The 22416-nt window shown below is 40.2% G+C and overlaps 1 protein-coding gene across 2 annotated transcripts in view; it reads right to left on the bottom strand.

Moving 5' to 3' along the window:
• Positions 1-755: 755 nt before the first annotated feature.
• CREB5 (cAMP responsive element binding protein 5) overlaps positions 756-22416 on the bottom strand; it is a gene marked incomplete at its 3' end in the record, with an annotated part of 332872 nt that continues 311211 nt past the window's right edge. For both annotated transcript variants that reach the window (XM_082846274.1, XM_082846273.1), the window contains 4 exons: positions 14972-15295; positions 10349-10576; positions 1813-1921; positions 756-919 (listed from right to left, as the gene is read on the bottom strand). In XM_082846274.1, coding sequence (XP_082702400.1) covers positions 756-919; positions 1813-1921; positions 10349-10576; positions 14972-15295 — 825 coding nt within the window. The remainder of the gene's footprint in view (positions 920-1812; positions 1922-10348; positions 10577-14971; positions 15296-22416) is intronic.

Here is a 22416-nt window from a genome sequence, read left to right as displayed (position 1 = left end):
GCTAGGTCCACATTAGCTTTTTTTTTTTTTCCTTTAAACATTATTTTCTTCTTTGCATGCAACGCTAAAGGGGAAAAAATAAAACAGAAAGTAAAAATAAAGAGTCAATAGGGAGCCCAGGTAAAAGTGGAAATGGAAAGGAAAATTGGGCATTCAAGGAAGTGGACCAAGAGTAGGAGGAGAGGTGGTGAGATACTTGCTGATTTTATTTGGACATCAGTGGAGCTTATACTTTTTTTATAGTAAGAGAAACAGGGTTGTGGAAAAGGCTCTCCATTTATCTGGGATTCTGGTGACATCATAGCACCAACTCAACATAAGCTATGACATCATCAGACTTCTCCCCCAGTTGCCTTGCAGTCTGTATACTGGACATCTAGGTATGCCTCATTTTGGCTAAAAGCTGTGGCTTAACAAGATTCAACGTTTCAGGCAAAGGGTTGGACTGATAAGAATGAAACCATGACTATATACAGAAAGAGTTCAGTTTATAAACAAGTAACTGGTACCAGAAAATTGGAGAAAAGCACCAAAGCATTTCCCAAGCTGATAGATTATTAATTGCATAACTCCCTTTTTTGCTTATATAACTGAGTATAAAAGACAACATTTCCATAATAACTATAAAAATGAAAGCCAGTCTTTGAAGGGCTGAGGAGTCTTCCAGGTCTGAGTTAATTCTAAAAATGCCCTTAAAAGAAAGGACGCAGGATATGCGACAGCTCTCCTTGGAGGCAAGGTCTGACCCTCGGATTTTAGAGAATCGGATTCAGGTCTGTTCTGTGAGTGGTGAGCTGACTGAGGGTGGAGCTTCCTACCACCTCGCTGACAGCCGAGGAAGTGGTGATGGTGTTATGCTGGATGACCTGCTGCTGAGAGCACGTGGGGACGGGGCTTGCAGGAGGGCTACTCTCTGGACCTAGGAAAAAGCACACACACACACACACACCAATATAGCTCTTTCCTGGGTGCACTTGGAGACTACTCAAAAAATATTGCTAGATGCTTGCTAGAAATAGGAGCGTTTCACACATTTTCTCCTGGAGGTTAATTCCAAAACTTTATTTTAAAGTCACAAAGCTATGCCTTCCCAGTTTATAGCTACAAGCAAAGCCATGCTTTCTAGATCAGCAACATGAGTTGATGTGTTTAAGTTGTGGCATGTGAAGTCCCCATCTTGTCTTTTCAAAGAGCCCTCCATATATCAAATGTGGAAAAATACTCACATGTGGTGGGAGAATCTGTGTTGCTCAATCTAAAAAATTATTTGAAAAGAAATTGACCTTCAGCCATGAATCCCCCCTTCTTCCGCCATCCCCTACTCAATTAGCATTGAACCTATTGACATTCCAGGTGCAGATATTGGGATCTAGAAAAACAGATCCACTTTACATATTGGTAAACTGAGACAAGGTCACTAGCTTTTCAGCCTGCTGAATAACATGTAGCATATCCTGAGGCACTGGATATAATTCACCCAAAGCCTGTTTCCCAGCCCATAAAAGACTGCTAGCCCACCAGTAATTGGGCTCCTACTGGCTGCAGGATTGGAATTTGGTAGGATTTTACAATGTGGAATGCCAGGGAACGTCTAGCCAGAAATTATTAGGAGGTGGCGGTCATGGTGATGAATGGGGTCAGAAAAGAAGGGTTCCCTCTGGTGCAGTAGTCTGGCAGCCACTCAAAAATTCTAGCATGATATCCACCTGGGTGTGCAGTCTACGCTTTACTTTTGTTCTTTCAATAAATCCAATGAGAAATTGGTGGCAAAAAAACTGGACACTAAAACAAGCAAAAAAGTCAATGACTTACTTAGATATCCTTGTGATTCTTTCTGCATGGCTGTTATGGGGCAGTCTTTATGCGTTAACAACAGCTGTTTCAGCTGTGCCACCTCGTTTTTCAACATGGACACTTCATTCTGGAAAGAGACGGATCCAAGTCATGTTAAGAAGACCAGAGAATACAAACCCAAGGCCCCGTGCACTTTCAACAGTGTAACTGGCACACTTCTTTTCTGTTATGTCTGAATGACATTAATAATATTATTTAACGGGATTCACCTGAAAATTTGTAGCTTGCCTTTGATTTGGCCCTCAGGTTTCCCAGGGGCTTTCTGAAGAGACTAGGTTTTAACTCAAGAGCTTAATCCTATTAAAAGTTACTTAGGTGGGACCCTCCATTCTACACTGACTGGGTGACTCTAGGCAGGTAACATAACCCAGCTAAGCTCTAGCAACCTTGGATGGGAATGAAAATAGTACAAAGTTCTTTGAGTTGTTGTGAGGATTAAATGAGGTAACATGCAAAACACGCAGAACAATGCCTAGCACATACGAAGTGCTCAATAAATTTAGCTCTCATAATAATTCTCTTCAGGCTGTCTTTTTTTTTTAAGTTTTTTTTTTTTTTTTTGACATGGACCATGTGTTTTTAAGGTCTTTATTGAAATTTGTTACAATACTGCTTCTGTTTTATATTTTGGTTGTTTGGCTGCAGGGCATGTGGGATCTTAGCTCCCCGACCAGGGATCGAACCCACACCCCCTGCACTGGAAGGCAAAGTCTTAACCACTGGACTGCCAGGGAAGTCCCCATGCTATCTTACAGGTTCAGGTTTGACACTGACCATGAATAGAAGGTGAACGTGAGGCACGGGGAGGAACTGTGTGGCAGGGTGAGCGGCTTCAAACTGAAATGCCCTCAGAATAAGCCGATTTCCCAAAAGAAGTTCTTCATGGGCTACAGTTCAACAAAGCACGTCCTTCTGCCTGATGCCACTTAGGAGGAAGCATATAAGTATACAGAGCAAATGTAGGTCCTCTATTGGTGGGATCAGGTCAGCCCAGGGAGGCCAAGGGCAATAGAGTTTAGGGCCATGACTGAGTTAATTTGACTGGTTCATTAACTAGTTTGGCTAATTTCAGTCTATAAACTTTTTCCCTCCTCAATATCAGGGTGTTGTGGATTTACTTAGGTAAGTGCCACAAATCTCCACTTTATGTAGTAATTCACAAGGATAGGTTCATGGTTTGTGGAATAATGTACTTGGCACCGTCGTCTACAAATACAGTTGACCCTTGAACAGCACGGGTCTGTGCGGGTCCACTTCTGTGCAGATTGTTTCCATAGATAACAATACTACATGATTAGCAGCTGACTGAATCTGAGGATGTGGAACCACGGATACAGAGGGCTGAGGATGGGATTTGAGCATAAGCAGATTACGGGATCTGAGGCCAGTCTTGGAACCAATACCCGCTGATATTGAGGGACAACTGTATAAATGTAGAACAGATGCTTCCAAGGTGCTGCCACTTGATAAAAGTAAACTGTAAACGTAGCAAATAAGCCATTTTACAGTTGTGATAAGTAACACCTCTCTCTGGCCAATGTTCATTTGTGGCTGCCCCGCAATTATACTCCACGTGGAGGAGACGTTTCAAAAGCATGCACACAGAAGAAGGTGTTTTAACATTTGTCATTAAGTTGTATCTACACTTTCAGTATGAACTTGGCTTTTGAGGCATGTATTTATCACCTAAAAAGTAAGTTTGGGATTCTGAAGTTAATTAAAAAATTTTTTGGAAAATTGTTTCAAAGAATACCTCCTAATTCCAAATTCATTTGCAAAATACATTATAAGTAATCAAATGTTGAGTAGCATGAATAAAAAAATAATAAAAATCTCATCTACAAGGCTTTTATGCCTATCTGACGAAAGGGGGGAGGGATAAGTTAGGAGACTGGGATTAACATATATGCACTACTATATATAAAATAGATAACTAATAAGGACCTACTGTATAGCACAGGGAACTCTGCTCAATATTCTGAAATAACCTATATGGGAAAAGAATCTAATAAAGAATGGGTATGTGTATATGTATAACTGATTCACTTTGCTGTACACCTGAAACTAACACAACATTGTGAATCAACTATACTCCAATAAATTTTTTTTAAATGCCTGAGAAATTAGCACTAATGATGAATAAATCACTAATTTCACAGGAAAACTGCTCTTAAATTTGAGAACGTTCAGGAAGGTGAATTGCACCTCCCACCTCCAAATGAGTACGGTTGATAAGGGGCCCTATCAAAGCTGAAAGTGACCCTTGTCAATTTGGGGGTCAGTGGGACAAGTTTATTTATAGGACAATTTATTTTAGCCTTAAACACTATTTTTTCTCTAATTTTATGCCCATTTAAATTCAGATAGCCATCCTTCCTTTTCCCAGCTCCCCCTCTGCTTAAAATAGCCTGTGTAAAAGCAAGTTACTTTTAGACCATTAAACAGAAGGCAGCCCCCGGTTAAAAACAAAACAGACAAAAGAACAGAAAAAGGAGAAAAAGTAAGATGTTTGAATGTATACATATTTGGCCTCAAAATGAAATGTGACATGATTTGTATTTGGACTATAGAGATAACACTTTTCTGAAATCACAACTGCTAGACACCTGGACCCTAAGGGGAAACTGTCAGTTGCAGACGATGGTTCTAAGAAAGTGGAGTAACGCTCCAGTCCTTAGTGAATCCAGCCATACTTCTCTCCCATGATCTAGGAAACAAACGAGGAAAGTATTTAAAATAAAACAACAGGATTCTGTTGCCTTCTTGTACTTCTGGAAGAAAAGAAAAGAAAAATCTCACTTGGCGGCTACCTTGGAGGGGATGATTTTAGTCTCCATTTCTTCCTCCTCTGTGTCCTGAGCAGTCACACCTTTTCTAGGCAGTCTTCCATCCCCCAGACTCGAAGTGTACATTGCCCCTTCCTTAAGAAAAACACCTTGAATTCCGTTCTTCGGGCTCCTACAATTGCAAGGAGCTAACTGCCTACAATACTTGGCATATCCCAAACCATTTCAGGATAAACCTTTTGCTTTCATGAGAGGCCACAATAAAACAGCACCAATCACCACAACAAACAGTGTATGTGGTGTCCTGGCCTATAACCAAAGCCCCATAGAAAATAGATGATTTTAGTGGCATATTTTCGTCTCTGGACAGCAAAGCACTTTATTAATAAACCAATACATTGTAAGTATAGAAACTGAGGACCTGGGAGTTGTGAGGGTCTGTAAAAATGTAGGAACCTGGAGAGCACTGTAACAACTGACCATCATTTAAAGAGATATGTGAATATGGACATATTTCTTAATGTAATATATTAGTAATTATGTTATTTAGCTATGTTAGGGTTGGAAAATGAATGCCAATTAATATTCTCCATAGACAAGAACAATCAGCCTCCCTCTTGCTTAGATCATGCACACATAAGTACGATACTGATAAGGACTAAATAAAAATCTAATGGCCAGAGAAGCAACAGAAATTCATGGGGCAGCTTCCAGCAGAAAAAGGAACTCTCAAATGAGAGTTGAGAATAATCGGGTTTGGCTCCCCAAATTGCCACACCAACCTAGCATAAAACAAGGTGGTTGGACTAGTTTCTAGTTACTTCCTGCAAGATAGTTTTTTATTCTATGAATTGCCTTCTATTGAGAATGCTAATTACCTAATAATCTAATGAAGGTCTCCATCTTGATTTTTTATTCACTAGTTAATTGCTTCTGGTGTTCTCAAATGGGCTTATCTATCAAGTCTTATATTTCCTAAGGGAGCCAGTTCTAGCACCTCCTGTACTTCCAAATCTTAACAGGGCAGATTCCAAAGCAACATTTACAGTTTCACTTTTGTGCAAAATTTCAAGTCCATGTACATTTCCATATTGTGAGAGTCTACAGAGCCTTCATCAGATTCCATAAGGGAGCATTTGGGTTAAAAACAGTAGAGAATCTCTGCCCTAGAGGAAGCGGAGTGAATCATGTGTGCTGTGCACATGCATAAACATTCCATATTGATAGATACTGATAGATATCATTCTATATTGATAGACCGACTGATGTAGGAAATGCACAAATACTAGACTATATTTTAAATAAAAATCCTTTTCAAGATAACATTAATAGAAATCACCTTGAATACATTTTGGAAGAGAAGAACCAGACAGCAAATGTTTCAAAATGCATGAAAGAAATCAAAAGTGGCCTGCAGTTCTAGTAGGGAAATAGAAACCAGGACTTCTGGAGACATTTTCTTATTCTGAATTGCCTTGCATTATGAATTGATGCAAATCACCAATTTTTTTTTACTCCCTTGTGTAGTTTCTAATAATAACTATAGGTCTTCATATAGAAGCACTTTGCAAAAGCAAAGTATTAATAATAAGTATTGATTCTCTTGCTGAAATCAGCTCTTCATTCTTTTCTTTTTTCTAAACTAGTTTGGGTTTGCTACTCCTAAAAGTTTAGCCATTTAAATAGGGACTGTAAGAGTATAGATGTAGTTAAGATTAATCTGTTCTTAAACCCATAAAGTTGCCTTGGGATGAAGTAGTACCCCTATATAGACATTCAACACTGTAATAACATACTTTAAACAAGCACTCCAAGAAGTCCCTAACAGCTACATTTTCAGTTTTTGGGGGATGTCATTTTGTTAATATGATAAACTCCAAACGCTTTTTGATGCAAGCAGTAGTCCATGCCAAAAAAATAATTATCAAAATGAGCCCTGCCACATAGCCCCTCCCCTATTATTATTATTATTTTTTTTTTGTAGATTAACTGAGGCCAGGTTTGGTTCATTCTAAAACAAAGGACTTTCAATTTGTACAGCAACAGTTCCCATCTGGCCTATTCTCTTGCCAAGTCCTAAACCTGAGCTCGTGTGTCTAAAATTTCAGCAGCGACTTAGGCCGTGTCTTTGTACTGAAAAAGAAAGGCAATTATTTCCGTGGGCGACCAGACGATTTCCGTATCATCTATTGAACACAATCCACTGAGCACCACATTAGCAGTTGATGAATTTAGAGCTGATCTCAGCCACTCTGTCAGTGAAAAGAATGTGGATTCCTTCACAGTTGAAGAACTTTCTAGAATGAGAGATCACAGAGCAGTGGGTTAGGTCAAGAGAAGACTCGCTTGGGTTTTCATCCTACTACTTGCTGGTTGTGTGACTTTCAGGAAGACTTCTCATGTCCCCCGAGACTCAGTTTCTCCCAAATAAAATGTCAGATTGGGTGGTTTCTAATATTTCCCCCAATTCCTATACCTGTGTTGACCTCTTGGGTAGAGATTTGTTGTGAGATGAGGAAATGAAGTCTGGGAGTTTGATTATGTTTTCTCAGTTCTAATTTTTCCAATCTGAAGCTCTGCAGCCTAACTAGAAGATTTATGCTGGAAAACAACTCAAAAGTGGCAGCTGGCCATCCAGACCTTGGATATTCCTTTTGGAGGGAGTTTGTTTGTGTAGCACCTTCCATTTCTGTTTACTTAAAATTTGGCTCACTGGACCAGCCTCAAGAGAGACAACTTTTTCTTTTGACAAAGGTCCAGTGAGAGGGAAAGGGTCATTCAAAGGTAGCAGAATCTGCATATCCTCTCCAGCATCACACGGCATGATGCAGAGCACTCGGCATCACAGAAAACATGGAGCCCTTGTGGTTTCTGTCCCTGTGAAGCAAAGCAGTGGTTGGAAAACACCAACAACGTAGTCTTTTCAGAGACCGTCCCTTCCTCAGGCACTGCTTTAACAACCAAAAATACTGGTGCCTGTTGAATGGCCCCAATAGGACTTTTTTTCTGGTTTTCAGGGGCTAGAATTCTAGTATCTCTTATCCTTCCATTTTGGTTCTAAAAATGTGAAAATTAATAGATTAGGTTTGGGACTTCCCTGGTACTCCAGTGGTTAAGAATCCGCCTTCCAATGCGGTGGATGCAGGTTCGAGCCCTGGTTGGGGAACTAAGATCCCACATGCTGCAGGACAACTAAGCCCGAGCCGCAACTACTGAGCCCGAGTGCCACAACTAGAGAGAAGCCCGTGAGCTGCAACAAAAGATCCCATGTGCCACAACTAAGACCCAATGCAGCCAAAAATAAATAAATAAAATAAAAAGTCTCTCTTCTGGCAAAAAGCATGTTTTAAAATACACTCTCTTGTAAAAAAGTAGATTAGGTTCGCATAAAGGATATACCTTATATGTTAAGTACCTTATACGTTAAGTGAAAGCTATAACATATGTTCATATGTCAAGTCATGAACACATCTGACGTCAAAGTAAACCAGTATCCTCACTTTTCCTGGCTCTCTGCTATGACCCCCTCCATGTCTTCAGGCTCTAGAATGATGGTCAATACCCTGGGGTCATTCTGCAAGGACTCATTTTAGTTAAAACTGATTTAAAAACTTGTCCGCCTCTGATTACATGTCAGCTGACTACTCAAGGCTCCTTCATCTAGGTCAGTGGGTCTCACTCAGGGGTAATTTTGCCCCCCACGGGGGACATTTGTTATTGTCTGAATGTTTTTCAGTTGTCACAACTTGGGGGTGGGGTAGAGGGTGCTACTGATACCTAGAGGGTAGAGGTCAAGGATACTGCTAAGTATCTACACTGCACTGGAGACAACAAAGAATTACTGAGCCCCAAGGTAACAGTGCTGAGATTGAGAAAACCTGCACCTGTTCATGATCCTCTTGCAGATCTCAGAACTGGTAGCAAATTCCAGGGGTTCTCACATTTCAGTCATTACAAAACCACTGCTGTGATATTTGCTAGGTCACATACACCAGAACTTTTATTTACTTAACATGTTTGTACAAACTAACTCATTTTTTAAAGATTTAGCCTGGTCCTTACCAAAAATATCTGTGAAACTGAAGGTTTGATGTTCTGATTACATTTTTCAGTACACATAAAAATTAAAATATTATTAGTAATATTAAAAATGTGTACTCATGTCCACCTAAAAGCTTCTCACATGCTACTAGGCCTGCCAGATTCTAGAATTATAGACTTTCAAGTTAGAGTGGTTTCGGCGGTGTTTGAGTCCAGCCAAACTCTGCGGCTTGATTCCCTAAATCCCATCTTTGCCAAGTGGTCGGGCAGCTAGTTCTTGGACACTCCAGAGATGGGGAGCTCATTCATTCATTCAGCAGATACTGAGTACAGACACTCAGGAACTCTCCATGCTAGACCCGACATTAGAGAAGGGGGTAAGTGGTCGGGGGAGAGGGTAACAGAGTCTCCAACTTCACACAAGCTTCGTACAAGCCAGTGGGAGGATTTCTTATCTTGCTTCCCCCATATCTGCTATATACGTTTCCCAGTTTCTTTCTCATGTCTATCATTAAAAGAATGATAAACTTTGGGGGGGAGAGTGAACATCCATAAATGATGACAGTCAGTCCCTGTATAACCCAGACTTTCTTTGTATAATTTCAATTTGTACACTGGACGTCTCAAGACCATTTCCACTTAATGGAATTAAACATGCAAAGGGGGGTTTGGCACCCTAATTGCTCCTTTCTGAGGATGCGCAGAGGATGGGGGGGGGAAGGTGACCTATGAACTACTGAGGAGCAGGTTCTCCCTATTTTAGGCATTCTCTCCCCTCTTCCCTCCACTCTTTAGCCATTATCTCTGCTCCTGGAAGCACTGTATATAATCCAGCGCTATAATCCACGATTTTTACTGCGATCCCTGCCTGCTTGTCACTTATATAATGCTTGCTTTTTCTTCTGCTGGTGAACAGTGCACTTCTTTTTGTGTTAGAACAAATGTCCTGAGCTGCGTCATGTGTATGGCATGAAGTCCGCTGGAGAAGCTCCAGGTGCTGGAGGTTCTCAAAAATTCCTAGAAGTGGCCTTGTTATAAAATGTCCCCCCACTGAGCCACCCATGGAAAGCAAAAATCATGCAAGATCCAAATCTTGTCAAGTTTAAAAATGAGATGGAAACATGCCTTTTCTTATGGAGCAAAATAATAAACACAAACCTCCTTTTTTTCCACTAAACAAAAATATAGATAATCTAGTGTAAAGTGAAGCAACCCCGTCACCCAGTGGACATAAAGAGCGGCCTTTCGGTTGCAGATTTATGATGTACAAACGGCTCTGTAGACATTAGTTCATTTATTCCTCCCAACAACTTTATGAGGTTATTATTCCCATTTTATAGGTGAGGAAACTGAGAGCCAGAGAGGTTAAACCCAGCAGGTAGGTACGGAACAAGAGTTTGAACCTCTGTCTGACCAAGCTTCTGCTCCCAGCCCTATAACTTAATTGGGCAGGGTTTCCCTCCTCAGAGCAGACCGATGTAAAACTGAATGGTTGTTTTGTTTTGTAGAGTGTCTCGGAACTAATAAACCTTGAGGAATCAGCCTGCAGTTGCTCTGTGGGCTAAGGGGTGGTGTTAGTGCTTAGGTCAACAAGTGCCTGCCGGGGCAGGAAATGCCAATGTTACACAGGGCCTTTGAGTCCTGTGGAGAGAGACAGTGGCCTGCACCTGAAGTTGCATGTTTGTCTGGGTGAGTTCTTCTGCTTTCTTTTCCAGTGACATCACCCAGACCTTCCTCTTCTGTCTGCAGCGGGTGGCGGCTGCCCGGTTCCGTTCCAGAAATTTCCGCCGTCTCTCGTCAGGATCCTCATCCACCACCCTCCGCCGGCGCCCCCCTGTGGGCTGAGGCGGCTGTATCGTCTGGGTGGCCTGCATCTGTTGTGTCGCTGGTGAAACCTGCTGGGAAAGAGAGGGAGGGGGTGATGGGGAGAGAGGAGGAACGGCTGGGTAAGGTGTTGAAATGCAAAACACAGGGAGTCGCTTGTTTTAGTTAGCACGTTACACTTGTTTTCTAAGAATGAAGTCAACAATGAGATCACGCTCATGAAAAGGAAAAGCATCACCCCGCTATCTTCTGTGATATTTTGGCAAAAGATACAGGGATGATCTGCGAAAAGAGAGTCAAGTAGATTTTTTTCCCCTGACTGGCATTTGGCTGAATCACGATAGAAGAAACATTTTTTTTCTCCTCAGATGTTAAAAATATTTTAAGGTGCCTTGTAAAATCTGAAAGTGCCAATGTATGGCACAGGTGAAAACAGAGGTCAGGGTGACTGTCACCCTACTGATGAGTCTTCTGTCATCTGCAGAAAACTCCTTCTGGGCAGGTTGTGAATGCCTTTCATACTAATGGTGTCAAAACCATGTTCCTAAGAACACACCTCTGAGACAGCACTGCCATTGTGACTCCTATCAAAAGAACCCCGTGAAGCCTGGAAAGCAGCTGAAATCCTTTTGTCACAATTTCACAGTTCTTACTGCAAATGCCTAGCTGGACCTGCAAACTGCAAATGGGCCTGTCTCCTCCTCAGAGCTTGACCAAGGCTGAAGGAGTTACAGGAGATGGTGAGTGGGTGAATTTCTAGGTGATGGGGAAGCGGGGCCTTCGAAAGTCCATCGTGATGCAGCACTGAGCCCTGTTAATACACCGTGTCTGTTGACAGGGAGGGGTGGTTGTATATACTTACGTTATAAGGAAATCCTAGGAGTGGCAAAGCACTTTACTAAAAAGTTTTACTATGCTTATAGATTCCTTGTAAGGTCTGCATGGGGCGCAACAACATCTAAGGTTTTAGGGACTCCCACACATATGGCTTTATTTCCCTTCATACAGCAGACACTCAGCACCTAGTGAAATTTCTATGACTGATTGTTGATGAGTCTGGACACCTAATGCTTCCCTAATGCACTTCACTCCTTCCCTTTTCTTCATTCTCAATAAAGGGTGGTGGTGTTTTTTTTCTCCTCCCTCTCATTGCTCAGTCACTCAGGCTTATGGCTGTAATACCTATAAAGTTGTTTTACAAGAGGCATTTAACCTGCAGAAATAACAGGCAAAAAGTTTTAAAAATGAAACCCAGCCACCTTTTCTACCACATTCCAACCCTATGATTGAAATCAATCAGAACGACTGTAATTGCACTAATAATGGCTCCTGGTTGACATCAGCTGACTGATGATGATATATTTTAATCCTAAACTCTATCAAACCCTCCATGACTAACTGAAAAAGAATCAGTCTCAGGACTGAGGTTAGATTGCATCTCAGTAATTTTGTTTAAAGCAAAGACATTCTCTAAAACTGTTTATTGGCAATTCCTTTCCTCCGAATCACAGAGGAATAACAAAATAAACTGTCTAAGATCTTACTCACCAGAGCGGCTGATGAAGGTGTATTCCTTGTTATTGGCAAACGTTTAGCACTAGTCATTTCAGGTGCAGTAACTTCTGAGCTAACCACCGCAAAGCAAAGCACTAGGAAAGAAGGTGCTAACCTGGCTATTTTTGCATTCTGTCGGGGTGGGGTGGGAGGGATAAATTGGGAGTATGGGATTAACAGGCAAAAAAATGAATGAAATACATTCATTCATTTCTTTGTATGAATTAGTGATCTCTCACTGCCAGCCCTAGACAAGACTCTCAAGTAGGTAAAACTGGGTTTTAATCTCTGGTGCAGGGACCTCTCTTTCAATACTGTATTCTACCATGCTAATGTTAACAAGCCTTTACCCCCTGATGCTTCTCCTCTGCCTTTACCCAAAGGGGTAAGTTACATGGTGGTTTCAGGTGCAGTCCAGGTTCAGGGTCAAGGTGTGGTTTGGTTAAGAGAAATTCCTGGTGGCCAAGGAGTGATACCAGGACTCTGAAGTCACATTCTTATATGCAAAAGAATCGCAAGAAGCCAGGAGAAATTGAAAATGCAACCCTAAGACCAGAATTTGTGCTTTAAACAAAATTATCAAAAACGATAATTATTGTTACCTATCATTATCTTTTTAAAATAGCATTCTGTAGGGGTGGGGTGGGAGGGATAAATTGGAAGTATGGGATTAACAGAGGCACACTACCATACATACAATAGATAAACAAGAAGGATTTACTGTATAGCGCAGGGAACTATATTCATAGTTCTTGTAATAAACTATAATGGAAAAGAATAAAAAAGAATATAGATATATACATATATATGCATAACCAAATCACTTTGCTGTACACCTGAAACTAACACAATATTATAAACCAACTATACTTCAGTAAAATAAATAGAATGGCATTATGTTGACACAGATGCTCTGAAAATTTTGATCAAAAATAATTAACTGTAATTTCAAAATGACAGAATTTATTCCAAGCCATCTTAGAATCTCAGAGTTCGATGACCTTAATAAACTTCTATTGTTCTGACAATCATACAATTAGGCCACATGACAAGAATCTCAATATCAACCAAGTTAATACAGTTAACAGTGGCATTTTGAATACGGTCTAAATGATCTTGTTCAAATTTCAACAAGACCAACCTGGACTCTTTCCTTTTAGTAGCATAGGATAAAAAAGCAACTTTGTGCAGCCAATTAACTGATTGCATATAAAATTGGCCACTTACTGACTTGAGATGGAGGGCAATTGGCTAATTCGTAATTAGCTAATGAATGGCTTTTATATTTAATGAACTGTTAAGCTTGTCTGTGAAGTAACTCGCTCACAAATGCAACCAAAACTTGATGCTATCCATTTTTAAAAAATATAAGTATACATGTGAATCTATCTGCCTATCTTTGACCTTATTATAATTTATAGTTGATCTATTATAGTCCTCTTTTTCCCTTCTAAATATATGTCCTACTATGGCACATGACTAAAAAGGTGCTTTGGATAGCATTTTATTGCTAAACTACTTGCTAAGCTTCTATCACATTATTCGGTTTGGAATTAATCATGGCTCTCATGTATTGAAAACTTTGCCAAGGGCAAAACATTCTCTTATTTAATACTCCTGAGGGTCTATGAGCTTGGTCTATTATCACCCCATTTTACAGATGGGAAAACTGAGGCTTAGAGAGGTTTCATCTACTGACCACAATCATACAACAAGTAAGGTGGGAAAAGAATGAAAGTTTTCTCACTCCAAAGCCTACACTCTTATTTTCTATATAGAATACCTCTAAGAACTTTGCAAAAGTAAGCTTAGCTAATAAGTAAGCTTATCTATTGAATGGAGAGTTGCTTATGGATAACACATTTTGTGGATGGCTGTCCAGGTTTGGTGTGTGTTGGAGGGGTTGATGCAAGTCTCTAAAAGCTGCCCGGTGAGAGGTACAGAGGCAGACAATGGAGGAGACAGTGAATAAGTGTGAGTCCAAGCTTCTGACACCATTCTGACCCAGCTGGTTGGAACCTGGCAGTTTGAATGGGTGGAGGGAACTGACAAAGGTCATCCCACTTAAAGGTCCAAAATGTCTAGGACTAGCCATGCTCCTATACATGCCCTTCATCCACTTACTAAAACTCACTCGGGTACATGGACCCGCCGCTCTTCTTGGGCTGGGTGACGTAACGTCTGCCAGATCCCCCGACCCTCTTCCAGTTGTGTCTAAATGCTGGCTTTCTTTCTAGCCACTCCTGGTGACTTTCCACCACTGGGATTTGGCCTTCCCCTTGAACTGATCATCTACAGAGCCTGGCTCTCTGCCTTCTCCCTCCAACACATTTCTCACTGGGTGGAATGAGTCACCTCTCTTTACCATTTACACAACACCTTACACCCTGACATCCATTACCGGGCCTCTTTGTCTGCCTGAAATTGTTACCCTTTATATTTTTAACACTTACTGTTATTCAGAAGATTGCCCATTGTATTTAACTTCCATTTTGCAGGTGACAAAATTGAGTCTCTATGATGTTATAAAGTACTGCAGATAGAACCATGGTTAGAATTAACTTATTTTTCTCATCCTTTTTTCACATCTTTCTTTAAAGCTTAAATTCTTAATCCTCCATTGTGTTACTTTTTTAGGGTTAACATCATAACACACTGCAAAACAGATTTTGGAGAACTTGAAGCTTACGTTTGCCCCTAGAAACTAAACCTGATATTTACCTTATTAGTTATAGAAACTATGATCTGGTAGGGTCTTATGGGTAACCATTACCTCTCAGGAAATGAACAGAGCCCCCCAGAGTGTCAGATAGAACACCTGGGCTTGTCAAACAAGGTTGCTGCCAATGAGCCCCATATTTGAGCTTGTACTGTTAACGAGAAGGGAGAAAGAGATGATGAAAAAGGTGTACCTGTGCTTGGTTGCCGGAGTGCAGGGGTGGGTGTGGCGAGGTCTGGTGATGTGCCGGGTGTGCGTGAAGGTGGGAGTGGGAGTGATGATGTGGGTGGTTCTGCTGGTGATGGGGCTGAGGATGAGGATGGTGTGCTGGGTGCTGGTGCTGGTGCGGGTAGGGGTGATGGGCTGGCAGTGTCTGGTGCTGATGTGGGTGTGAGTGCATGTGATGGTGTGGCGTCTGGTCCTGACGGGACCCCATCATTTCCATCATGTGTCCCATGGTGTTCATATTCCCATTTGACATGGCAGCAGGGTGGTGAGTCAACGCAGCCTTCAACCTCTGAAACAGAACAAAACAAGAGGGGACAGCTGAGGTCAGTCGTGTACACAATAGGGATTTTGAATCAAAATGACTCATATTTTCAATTTTATAATATTTTATAATATATACTACTGTTAACATTTTTTTACTGGTAGCAGTATGACTTTTATATTAATTTCAAATTTTCATATATATTATGGCAGGTAGAAGAATCAATGTCAGCCATGAATGTTAATTAATTCAACTGTCATGGGAAATGAGCAGGATACCATAGATATTCTGCTAAAAGGTATTTCCTACTATCCAGTTGTTAATCATATCCTACTGACAGCCAAATGCAAGTATAAACCCAATGGAACCATTCAATGTGATAATGCCACTGAACAAAGGGCCCATCCGATATGACACTGTGTTTTATGATGAGTCATAAGAATAAAAGATTTTTGCCTTTCAAAAGATTTCTCAGACCCAAAGAGGAAATCACTTCAAATTTTGGAATATAGGAACAGAACTAATGTAAGTCTTCAAATTAGGTAAGAAATCCATAACTTCTTGAGTCAATATGTAGATCTTCCCATTTGTTACCATGATACTTCTCACAGTCCCTTTAATAATCTAATTTTCTCACATAATAATGTTCTTCTGACTTTGGGAAGGAAATGAGGAAAGTAGAAGAATATGGACCACTGCACTCCTACAGCTTCTTTGATGACCACATCACAGGCCAGGTACGTCCAACACGAAAGCATCGTCCATCAATAAGCAAACAGACATGCACACAAATAACTTCTCCCTGAATCTGATCTCTAAGCAGGGCTCAGCAAGCTTTTCTATAAAAAGTCAGATAGTAAATGTTTTCCTCATTGCATGCCTTAAGGTCTCTCACAACTACTCAACTCAGCCCTTTTAGCACAAAAACAGCTGTATACAGTATGTAAACAAATGACTATGCTGTGTTCCAATACATCTTTACTTACATTGGACAGGGACAGGATATCTGAATTTCATATAACGTTCACATGACACGAAATGCTATTCTACTTTTGATATTTTTCCATCATTTTAAAATATAAAAACCATTTTTAGCTCCTGTGCTGTGCAAAATTAGGCAGTGGGCCAGATTTAAAGAGTCTGGGCCGGGATTCCCTGGTGGCGCAGTGGTTAAGAATCCTCCTGCCAATGCGGGGGACACGGGTTCGAGCCCTGATCTGGGAAGATCCCACATGCCACGGAGCAACTAAGCCCGTGCGCCACAACTACTGAGCCTGCACTCTAGAGCCTGCGAGCCACAACTACTGAGCCCACGTGCTGCAACTACTGAAGCCCACACGCCTAGAGCCTGTGCTCCGCAACAAGAAGCCAACGCAATGAGAAGCCCGCACACTGCAGCAAAGAGTAGCCGCCACTCACCACAACTAAAGAAAAGGCCACGCACAGCAACGAAGACCCAACACAGCCATAAATAAATAAATAAAAGAGTCTGGGCCAGATTTAAAGAATCAGTTGGCAGGGAGGACCTTCAGGATGGCAGAGGAGTAAGACGTGGAGATCACCTTCCTCCCCACAAATACATCAAAAATACATCTACATGTGGAACAGCTCCTACAGAACACCTACTGAACGCTGGCAGAAGATCTCAGACCTCCCAAAAGAACAGATGCCAGAGGGTGACCTACACGCAAAGGCGGGGCCAAATCCAAACCTGAACCCCAGGAGCTGTGCAAACAAAGAAGAGAAAGGGAAATCTCTCCCCGCAGCCTCGGGAGCAGCAGATTAAATCTCCACCATCAACTTGATGTACCCTGCATCTCTGGAATATCTGAATAGACAATGAATCATCCCAAAACTGAGGCGGTGGACTTCGGGAGCAACTGTAGACGTGGGGTTTGCTGTCTGCGTCTAATTTGTTTCTGGTTGTATGTTTATCTTAGTTTAGTATGTAGAGCTTATTGTCACTGGTAGATTTGTTTGTTGATTTGGTTGCTCTCTTCCTATATATATATATATATATATATATATATTTCCCCCTTTTTCTCTTTTTGTGAGTGTGTATGCGTATGCTTCTTTGTGTGATTTTGTCTGTAGAGCTTTGCTTTTACCATTTGTCCTAGGGCTCTGTCTGTCCGCTTTTTTTTTTTTTAGGATAGTTTTTAGTGCTTGTTATCATTGGTGGATTTGTTTATTGGTTTGGTTGCTCTCTTCTTTTCTTTTAATTACTTTATTTTTAAATTTTAATAATTTATTTTTTATTTTAATAACTTTATTTTTCTTTCTTTCTTTTTTCCCTTTTCTTCTGAGCCGTGTGGCTGACAGGGTCTTGGTGCTCTGGCCAGATGTCAGGCCTGAGCCTCTGAGGTGGGAGAGCTGAGTACAGGACATTGGTCCACCAGAGACCTCCCAGCCCCTCGTAATATCAATCGACGAGAGCTCTCGTAGAGATCTCTGTCTCAACACTAAGACCCACCTCCACTCAATGACCAACAAGCTCCAGTGCTGGACACCCCATGCCAAACAACTAGCAAGACAGGAACACAACCCCACCCATTAGCAGAGAGGCTGCCTAAAATCATAATAAGTTCACAGACACCCCAAAACACACCACCGGACATGGTCCTGCCCACCAGAAAGACAAGATCCCGCCTCATCCACCAGAACACAGGCACCAGTCCCCACCAACAGGATGCCTACACAACACACTGAAGCAGCCTTACTCACTGGGGGCAGACACCAAAAACAACGGGAACTACGAACCTGCAGCCTGTGAAAAGGAGACCCCAAACACAATAAGTTAAGCAAAATGAGAAGATAGAGAAATACACAGAAGATGAAGGAGTAAGGTAAAAACCCACCAGAACAAACAAGTGAAGAGGAAATAATCAGTCTACGTGAAAAAGAATTCAGAGTAATGAGAGTAAAGATGATCCAAAATCTTGGAAATGGAATGGAGAAAATACAAGAAATGTTTAACAAGGACCTAGAAGAACTAAAGAGCAAACAAACAATGATGAACAACACAATAAATGAAATTTAAAAACTTCTAGAAGGAATCAATAGCAGAATAACTGAGGCAGAAGAATGGATAAGTGACCTGGAAGATAAAATAGTGGAAATAACTGCCTCAGAGCAGAATAAAGAAAAAAGGATGAAAAGAACTGAGGACAGTCTCAGAGACCTCTGGGACAACATTAAATGCACCAACATTTGAATTATAGGGGTCCCAGAAGAAGAAGAGAAAAAGAAAGGGACTGAGAAAATATTTGAAGAGATTATAGTTGAAAACTTCTCTAATATGGGAAAGGAAATAGTCAAGTCCAGGAAGCACAGAGAGTGCCATACAGGATAAATCCAAGGAGAAACATGCCAAGACACATAGTAATGAAACTGTCAAAAATTAAATACAAAGAAAAAATATTACAAGCAGCAAGGGAAAAGCAACAAATAACATACAAGGGAATCCCCATGAGGTTAACAGCTTATTAACTTATTTTTCAGCAGAAACTCTGCAAGCCAGAAGGGAGTGGCAGGACATACTTAAAGGGATGAAAGGGAAAAACCTACAACCAAGATTACTCTACCCAGCAAGGGTCTCATTCAGATTCGATGGAGAAATTAAAACCTTTACAAAGAAGCAAAATCTAAGAGAATTCAGCCCACCAAACCAGCTCTACAACAAATGTTAAAGGAACTTCTCTAGGCAGAAAACAAAAGAGAAGGAAAAGACCTACAATAACAAACCCAAAATAATTAAGAAAATGGTAATAGGAACATACAGATCAATAATTACCTTAAATGTAAATGGATTAAATGCTCCAACCAAAAGACACAGACTGGCTGAATGGATACAAAAACAAGACCCATATATATGCTGTGTACAAGAGACCCACTTCAGACCTAGGGATACATACAGACTGAAAGTGAGGGGATGGAAGAAGATATTCCATGCAAATGGAAATCAAAAGAAAGCTGGAGTAGCAATTCTCATATCAGACAAAATAGACTTTAAAATAAAGACTGTTACAAGAGACAAAGAAGGACACTACATAATGATCAAGGGATCAATCCAAGAAGATATAACAATTGTAAATATTTATGCACCCAACATAGGAGCACCTCAATACAGAAGGCAAATGCTAACAGCCATAAAAAGGGAAATCGACAGTAACACAATAATAGTGGGGGACTTTAACACCCTACTTTCACCAATGGACATACCAACCAAAATGAAAATAAATAAGGAAACACAAGCTTTAAATGATACATTAAACAAGATGGACTTGATATTTATAGGGCATTCCATACAAAAACAACAGAATACACTTTCTTCTCAAGTGCTCATGGAACATTCTCCAGGATAGATCATATCTTGGGTCACAAATCAAGCCTTGGTAAATTTAAGAAAATTGAAATTGTATCAAGTATCTTTTCCAACCTCAATGCTATAAGACTAGATATCAATTACAGGAAAAAAACTGTAAAAAATACAAACACATGGAGGCTAAACAATACACTACTAAGTAACCAAGAGATCACTGATGAAATCAAAGAGGAAATTTAAAAATACCAGAAACAAATGGTAATGAAAATACGACAACCCAAAACCTGTGGGATGCAGCAAAAGCAGTTCTAAGAGGGAAGTTTATACCAATACAATCCTACCTCAAGAAACAAGAAACATCTCAAACAAACGACCTAAACTTATACCTAAAGCAATTAGAGAAAGAACAAAAAACCCCCAAAGTTATCAGAAGGAAAGAAATCATAAAGATCAGATCAGAAATAAATGAAAAAGAAATGGGGGAAATGATAGCAAAGATCAATGAAACTAAAAGCTGGTTCTTTGAGAAGATAAAATTTATAAACCATTAGCCAGACTCATCAAGAAAAAAAGGGAGAAGACTCAAATCTATAGAATTAGAAATGAAAAAGGAGAAGTAACAAGTGACCCTACAGAAATACAAAGGATCATGAGAGATTACTACAAGCAACTATATGCCAATTAAATGGACAACATGGAAGAAATGGGCAAATTCTTAGAAAAGCACAACCTTCTGAGACTGAACCAGGAAGAAATAGAAAATATAAACAGACCAATCACAAGCACTGAAATTGAAACTGTGATTAAAAATCTTCCAACAAACAAAAGCCCAGGACCAGATGGCTTCACAGGTGAATTCTATCAGACATTTAAAGAAGAGCTAACACCTATCCTTCTCAAACTCTTACAAAATATAGCAGAGGGAGGAACACTCCCAAACTCATTCTACAAGGCCACCATCACCCTGATACCAAAACCAGACAAAGATGTCACAAAGAAAGAAAACTGCAGGCCAATATCACTGATGAACATAGATGCAAAAATCCTCAACAAAATACTAGCAAACAGAATCCAGTAGCACATTAAAAGGATCATACACCATGATCAAGTGGGGTTTATCCCAGGAATGCAAGGATTCTTCAATATATGCAAATCAATCAATGTGATAGACCATAGTAACAAATTGAAGGAGAAAAAAACATATGATCATCTCAATAGATGCAGAAAAAGCTTTTGACAAAATTCAACACCCATTTATGATAGAAACTCTCCAGAAAGTAGGCATAGAGGGAACTTACCTCAACATAATAAAGGCTATATATGACAAACCCACAGCCAACATCGTTCTCAATGGTGAAAAACTGAAATCATTTCCACTAAGATCAGGAATAGGACAAGGTTGCCCACTCTCACCACTCTTATTCAACATAGTTTTGGAACTTTTAGCCACAGCAATCAGAGAAGAAAAAAATAAAAAGAATCCAAATCAGAAAAGAAGTAAAACTGTCACTGTTTGCAGATGACATGATACTATACCTAGAGAATCCTAAAGATGCCATCAAAAAACTACTAGAGCTAATCAATGAATTTGGTAATGTAGCAGGATACAAAATTAATGCACAGAAATCTCTTGCATTCCTATACACTAATGATGAAAAATCTGAAAGAGAAATTAAGGAAATCTCCCATTTACCACTGCAATAAAAAGAATAAATACCTAGGAATAAGCCTACCTAAGGAGACAAAAGACCTGTATGCAGAAAATTGTAAGACACTGATAAAAGAAATTAAAGAGATAAAAAAAGATGGAGAGATATACCATGTTCTTGGATGGAAGAATCAACACTGTGAAAATGACTGTACTACCCAAAGCAATCTACAGATTCAATGCAATCCCTATCAAACTACCAAAGGCATTTTTCACAGAACTAGAGCAAAAAATTGCACAATTTGTATGGAAACACAAAAGGCCCCAAATAGCCAAAGCAATCTTGAGAAAGAAAAACGGAGTTGGAGGAATCAGGCTCCCGGACTTCAGACTATACTACAAAGCTATAGTAATCAAGAGAGTATGGTACTGGCACAAAAACAGAAATATAGATCAGTGGAACAGGATAGAAAGCCCAGAGATAAACCCACGCACATATGGTCACCTTATCTTTGATAAAGGAGGCAAGAATATACAATGGAGAAAAGACAGCCTCTTCAATAAGTGGTGCTGGGAAAACTGGACAGCCACATGTAAAATGATGAAAGTAGAACACTCACTCCCTAACACCATACACAAAAATAAACTCAAAATGGATTAAAGACCTAAATATAAGGCCAGACACTATAAAACTCTTAGAGGAAAAGACAGGCAGAACACTCTATGACATAAATCACAGAAAGATCCTTCTTGATCAACCTCCTAGAGAAATGGAACTAAAAGCAAAAATAAACAAATGGGACCTAATGAAACTTAAAAGCTTTTGCACAGCAAAGGAAACCGTAAACCATAAAATGAAAAGACAACACTCAGAATGGGAGAAAATATTTGCAAACGAAGCAACTGACAAAGGATTAATCTCCAAAATATACAAGCAGCTCATGCAGCTCAATATCAAAAAAAAAAACCCAATCCAAAAATGGGCAGAAGACCTAAATAGGCATTTCTCCAAAGAAGATATACAGATTGCCAACAAACACATGAAAGGATGCTCAACATCACTAATCATTAGAGAAATGTAAATCAAAACTACAATGAGGTATCACCTCACACCAGTCAGAATGGCCATCATCAAAAAGTCTACAAACAGGGGCTTCCCTGGTGGCGCAGTGGTTG

The sequence above is a fragment of the Leucopleurus acutus genome (genome assembly GCF_964270905.1).
Source record: "Leucopleurus acutus genome assembly, chromosome: 9".
NCBI classification, from domain to species: domain Eukaryota; kingdom Metazoa; phylum Chordata; class Mammalia; order Artiodactyla; family Delphinidae; genus Leucopleurus; species Leucopleurus acutus.
This window is presented reverse-complemented; position numbering and strand designations above follow the sequence as displayed.